This window comes from Rhyacophila brunnea, unplaced genomic scaffold (genome assembly GCF_057557595.1).
Source record: "Rhyacophila brunnea isolate RB1 unplaced genomic scaffold, BYU_Rbru_1.0 scaffold_23, whole genome shotgun sequence".
Classification (NCBI taxonomy): Eukaryota; Metazoa; Arthropoda; class Insecta; order Trichoptera; family Rhyacophilidae; genus Rhyacophila; species Rhyacophila brunnea.
Genome location: NW_028232893.1, coordinates 10,468,028 through 10,473,867, shown reverse-complemented (window position 1 = coordinate 10,473,867; position 5,840 = coordinate 10,468,028). Strand labels below are relative to the sequence as shown.

Sequence of the window (5,840 nt, the reverse complement as noted above, 5' to 3'; positions counted from 1 at the left end):
GAAATGTGTTGTATGGATACATTACTAACAAAATACAATTACCACTAAATCTAATTTTATTTAAATGCCATCTCTGCTTTAATAGACAGTATTGCGAGTCCACAGTTTCAGATGCATTTAAAATATACCTGATTTTTACCTGACTAACTTCCTGACGTCACTGCTAGCTAGTCAGGAAGTTAGTTAAAAATCAATTGCACGATTTGTACTGGATAAACAACCACTGGACAAACAAGAATACGAGCTAAGAAAAACGTGGTAATAACCAGCACCATCTGCAATTTGCATTCTTAGTCAAATGAAAACAAAGACGTATGACTGACAAAGTTTAGTGTGCACTATTTACGTCGGATTTTAACAGTATACCTCTACCTTTCGCTACTGAAATATAGTATATAACGTATTGCTTAAGTAAATCCTAATCACACAGTAGTAAGTCTATACATTCATACCAAATTAAAAAAAAAACATAATAATGATTATTTTACTAATAATCCACCTCTGCAATGCAATAATAGCATACATTCTCTACCACCAATCTGAAGTCACGTTCAGCGGCGGGCCCAGGCCTCGGGTCGCCCTACCCGCCCACTATACTGAGCGCTCCCGAGCCAATCCGCCCACCAAATCCGCCCATAATGCCCGCTTCAACCGGTAGTCTATAATTATTATTACCAGAGGTGGGCCACGGAAATTCAGGGTCCGGCACTGGTGGGAGTAGATGCCTCCGATAGTAATGATTATTTATTATTATTGTGTAGTATTTTTTTTCATTATTTAGACGTTGTTTTTTATAATGTTTTTGTTATACCTAAGCCAAAGCAACAGGTTGAGGAAAGAATAATTAATGAGGTAAAGCATAGTAGGTACCTATCTACTTATATATACATTATACACATATTATATATTTATAGGTAGTACTTTCGCCTATTGTGTATATTGTATAATACAGTCGCGAAGTGTAGAGGTAGGCTACTAAGATTCGACATAAATAATGCGCACCAAACTTTGTCAGTTATACTTATTTGTTTTCATTGAACTGTGGATACAATTTTGCAGATGGTGCTGGTTAGTTTTTAAAATTCAATTAAACCCTGCCTAAACTAAATCATAATAGTTTAGATATTATGATAAGGGCAATTCGACAAAAATAGTACCTACCTACATACTTTTTCAATCATATCTACTTATTTGTTTTCGTTGAATTAAGAATACATATATCACATGGTGTTTTATAAAGTTCATTAAGCCCTATCTAAACCAAATCATAATCGTTAAAAAATATTCTTCTATACTCACCTAAAATTATGTATGATTTAATGGCATATTTTTACATATTTTATAGATATACGAATATTTATTTACTATTATCTACTATGGCTTGGATTAGGTAGCGCTTAATAAAATTTTATAAACTAACAAACACTGTCAAGATATTGTAGTCTTAGTTCAATGAAAACAAACACTGTTGTACTAGATGCTACGTTGGTAAATATAATTTATGTGGTTTTTATTTTATTTTTTATCGTGAGGGCCCACTCACTTAGAGGATTAGAGGAATCACTTACTGTTTCGGGCCTCCAAATCCCTAACCCCTCCACTGATAGTTTAGGCTCCGATTAAAATATATTATGTAGATATTATAAAAGGGTTTCTCCTGTCCCTACAAATATTTACACGAAACGATAGAAATGCGACAGCCACTCTCCAAAGACCAAGACTTTAACGCTTGTTTTGGTTTATGATTTAATGAAGAGCAAGCTATTAAATGCAAGAAATAATATATAGTCCTCTGAATATCCTCATATATTATCAACAATATTAAATGAGCGTTATATTGACGTGACAAAGTAAATATTAAAATATTATATTTTTAACACGTATTTAAGATTATTATAAATATTCTTCCTATTATGGCTGTGTTACCTGGATGCATGAGTGGCATAACCTGGGAAGATGCAGTGAATTGGAAGGTGACAGGGACTCTAAAGGCAACTGAAATAACTAGAATTTAAAATCTGATAAGTGACAATAAAATTAATACTTTAAAATAAAATTGAATAATGATAGAATTGAACTGAAATATTATATAATGTGATATCTCTCTATTCATATTCTTTGCGTCATTACTGAGGATAGCAATTAATAACTGAAATACAATTACAGGGTTTGCTTACAAACCCCTTTCATCATAGTGATGTTGCGAGGGTTTTGTTTTTTCAACTATTTTTAGTTCAGTTTCTTGGTAAACATCACTCCAACAATGATATTTGTTATAACTTCAAAGCAGTCAATTTCCCCCTTTTAACATACAAATTGTACATAAGTATGTAGTTCGCCGTAGCACAGTGAACTGATGTATCGAAAAGAGATGGCCGTATAGAATTGAGATTTTAAAAATACCGTGTTGCTTCTGGAAGTGAAGTAAGTTGTGCGTATGTCACAAAATCATTTAGATGTGACGTTTCAATATGAATATCAATTTGATAGGTGATACGCCTATTTGCCTGCTTACCTCGCATAAAATTAGATCGAATAATATTGACTTGTATTAAAATTCTATTGATACCTAAATATACGTAAAAAATATTTTTAGAATAATTATATTACACCATTGTCGCCCTAAGGCCGGACTGAAAAGATCATATGTGTCACTAGATTTCATAATAGGTGAATAGGAGCTTTTTATTTTCTCAAAAACACAGTCACAAGGGTGAAAGTATATATTATTTCGAGTATAGAATATTTAAAATTAATAAATTCCCCATTTTGATAATGCAGAAATGTTAGAAAGCAGTAGTTTTAAAAGTAAAAGTAAAAGTCAAAGTCAAAAATACCTAAAGGTGGACTTGGCTGATTTTGAAATGTAGCGACACATATATGAAGCGTATACTATACGACTTGATATTTACGAGCACCTATCTATTTGTTGAATGGAGTCTCATTAGAGAGAACACATTCCATTATATACTTGGGTTGCACTCTGGATGATGACTGGAACCATACCACGGAATTGAGATGCCGAATCGAGAAAGCCAGGGTGGCGTTTACTCGTCTAAAAAAAGTATTATGTAGCCATGATATACACCTGGGAATCAGAACTAGAATGGTGAGATGCTACGTCTTCTCGGTCCTCTTATATGGAGTAGAGGCTTGGACGCTCACAGAAACGATTCTCAAAAAACTTGATGCTTTTGAAATGTGGGTGTATAGGCGCATGCTTTTTATCAGCTGGGAGGACAAAGTTACAAATGTCGAGGTGATGTCAAGGATGAAAAAGACCAAAAAAATAGTCAAACTAATAAAAACCAGGAAACTGGCATACTTTGGCCACATCATGCGGCATCCCGAGAAGTATCGCCTTCTACATCTCATCATTCAAGCGAAGATCTCCGGTAAGCGAGGCCCTGGTAGAAGAAGAACGTCCTGGCTCAAAAACTTCAGGGACTGGTTTGAGCTCAGCACTCCATCCCTATTCAGAGCAGCGACGGACAGGGGCCAAATGGCCAAATTCATCGCCGACGTCTGATAACGGATATGGCACACAAAGAAGAGATCTATTTGTTAACCGAGTTTTGAATCATTCAAAATTGTATATAAATATATACGAAACAATTGTACATTTTTCTAATTTACTTACCTATGTACCTACTTCTTTTGTCTTTCTAAGTGTTTTATTTTGGCATGAATTTGATCTCATTTCTTTACGCTCATATGTTTTCGATACAGCATCTCACGGTAAACTGTGATACTATGAACTGCATCCCTGCAATTTTCCGGACACGCCCTTAAATATGTTCAAAATGGGTGCCGGACGAAATCCCGAAGGCCGAAATCCCGAATGCTGAAATCCCGAATGGCCAAAATCCCGAAAGCCTAAATCCCGAAAGCCGAAATCCGGAACGCTGAAATCCCGAATGGCCGGAATCCCGAAAAATAAAAAATACAAACATCAATAATTGCGCAATCTTGAATTGACGAATCTTGAAGAGACAAAACCCATTTTTTGTGGAAATATAAAAAAATTTCAAATACAAACCCAAACAATTACGCAATCTAGAATTGCGCAATTGTTGTAAGAGAGACAAAGTCCATTTGTTCTACAAAATTGTCTCTCCTGTAAAAAATTGCGCAATCTGCAAAACCCATTTCCCGCAAAAAATGGGGTTTTGTCTCTTGCAAAAATTGCGCAATTCAAGATTGCGCAATTGTTTGTGTTTGTATTTATTATTTTTCGGGATTTAGGCTTTCGGGATTTCGGCCATTCGGGATTTCAGCATTCGGGATTTCGGCCTTCAGGATTCCGGCCTTCGGGATTTCGACCCAAACCCGTTCAAAATGACATGACAATATATTTATATAACCAAGAAATTAATGCCATTAAACATGAAAAAGTGGGTAAATCTACTCACTTTCTAAAATAATCACGATTTTGCAATGAAAGCAGGTAGGTAGATCTATTATAAAAATTGCAGAGCATCAGAACCATTTTTTAATAGATCCCTCTATCTACCTGCTCAAATTTCCGGAAGTAAAATGATTTTTATTGCCGCATGATAGTTATTTTTTTGTAAACAATTAGAGAATATGAAATTCACGAAATAGCTCAATTAAATATTGTAACCAACATTAAAACAGAATAAACAATTTTTAAACGCATCTAAACGGTGCATTATGGCGTTTGGGACCGGGCGCCCAAAAGGGTGTTTTGGGAAATCATCAGTGGCGTACGTGGTAGACAATGACATTCCGTTTCCTAAGACAAAAATTGTTTAAGGGTCCATTTTGAAAGAAATATCCATAATATATTTTTATTGGTTTTTAAGTAGGCGGGAGTCAATGACTTCCACATTTACCCGCCTACTATTTATAGCTTCTCGCCGATTCAATCTCGGAATGCCACACTTTTCCAGATACATTCATCATACCCATACACTCCATACTTTAAATCTAGCGATAAACACCTTAGCTGCAAGTATAAATAAGGCCATAATCTATGATTTAATGTGAGTTATCGAATGCGCGTGGCTTAATCGTCATAATTATTAGGATCGTTGCTGTCCGTCTATGTCGTCCGCACTATCTTCTATTTTAAACATGCCACATCATTTGGGTGACGATGCTTATTCATGAAGTCCTGACGAAGTAATATTCCATTTACCTAGATAATTTGTATATCTTCCGTTTCTGGAGTGGTCCAGATCCGAAACCCCCTTTTCAAAAGTTTCTCAGTACCATCTGCAAAAACTAATAAATGTGACTGACTTAGTTAAGTGTGAACTATTTATGTGGAATCAACAGCCTAACTCTACCCGTCGCCACTATCTAAACATTATTCTTATAGACTGCTTAATATGCAAACTAGCTAACTGCACTTTTGATAAAAAATGAGAATTTGATGGCATATTGTTAAGAAGTATATTTTTTATACTCATACGAAATTTAAAACTCCTAAATGCGTTTTCGTTCTTCACACAAAGAGTCAACTGCAGTTGACAAATTTCCAATATTGTAAATGGAACAACTTTGCTCTTTATATAAATTTTCGTTATATATAAAAGGGAATTTAAAAAAATGTATTAATTCATAGTGCAGCTTATTTGTACAACAATCAAGTGTATATTTGAAATTGTTAAATTCCGCTATACCTATAGTTAAATTATTATTTTTTCTCCTTTCTGAACAATTTGCCCAAATGGAGTTAGCCGGTTTGCGGATTAAGCAGCCGTTATAATTATTGAACATTGTACGCCAGTGTTCCAAACGGCCAAGATCCCTCCGCGGTTCGCCTATCTATATATCTGTAGAGCAATAATGATACAGAAGAGAGAACCAGAAAA

At 34.9% G+C, this 5,840-nt stretch overlaps 1 protein-coding gene across 1 annotated transcript; it reads left to right on the top strand.

Annotated features, from left to right (window-relative positions):
* Nucleotides 1–3,106: 3,106 nt before the first annotated feature.
* LOC147069472 (uncharacterized) lies at nt 3,107–3,529 on the top strand. The gene has a single exon (XM_085950815.1). It carries the CDS (start codon nt 3,107–3,109, stop codon nt 3,527–3,529), a length of 423 nt encoding a protein of 140 aa, XP_085806941.1.
* Nucleotides 3,530–5,840: the final 2,311 nt, after the last annotated feature.

Bases quoted from the DNA above. Each gene is read 5' to 3' on its own strand.
- LOC147069472 (XM_085950815.1), top strand. From the start codon at position 3,107: ATGGTGAGATGCTACGTCTTCTCGGTCCTCTTATATGGAGTAGAGGCT.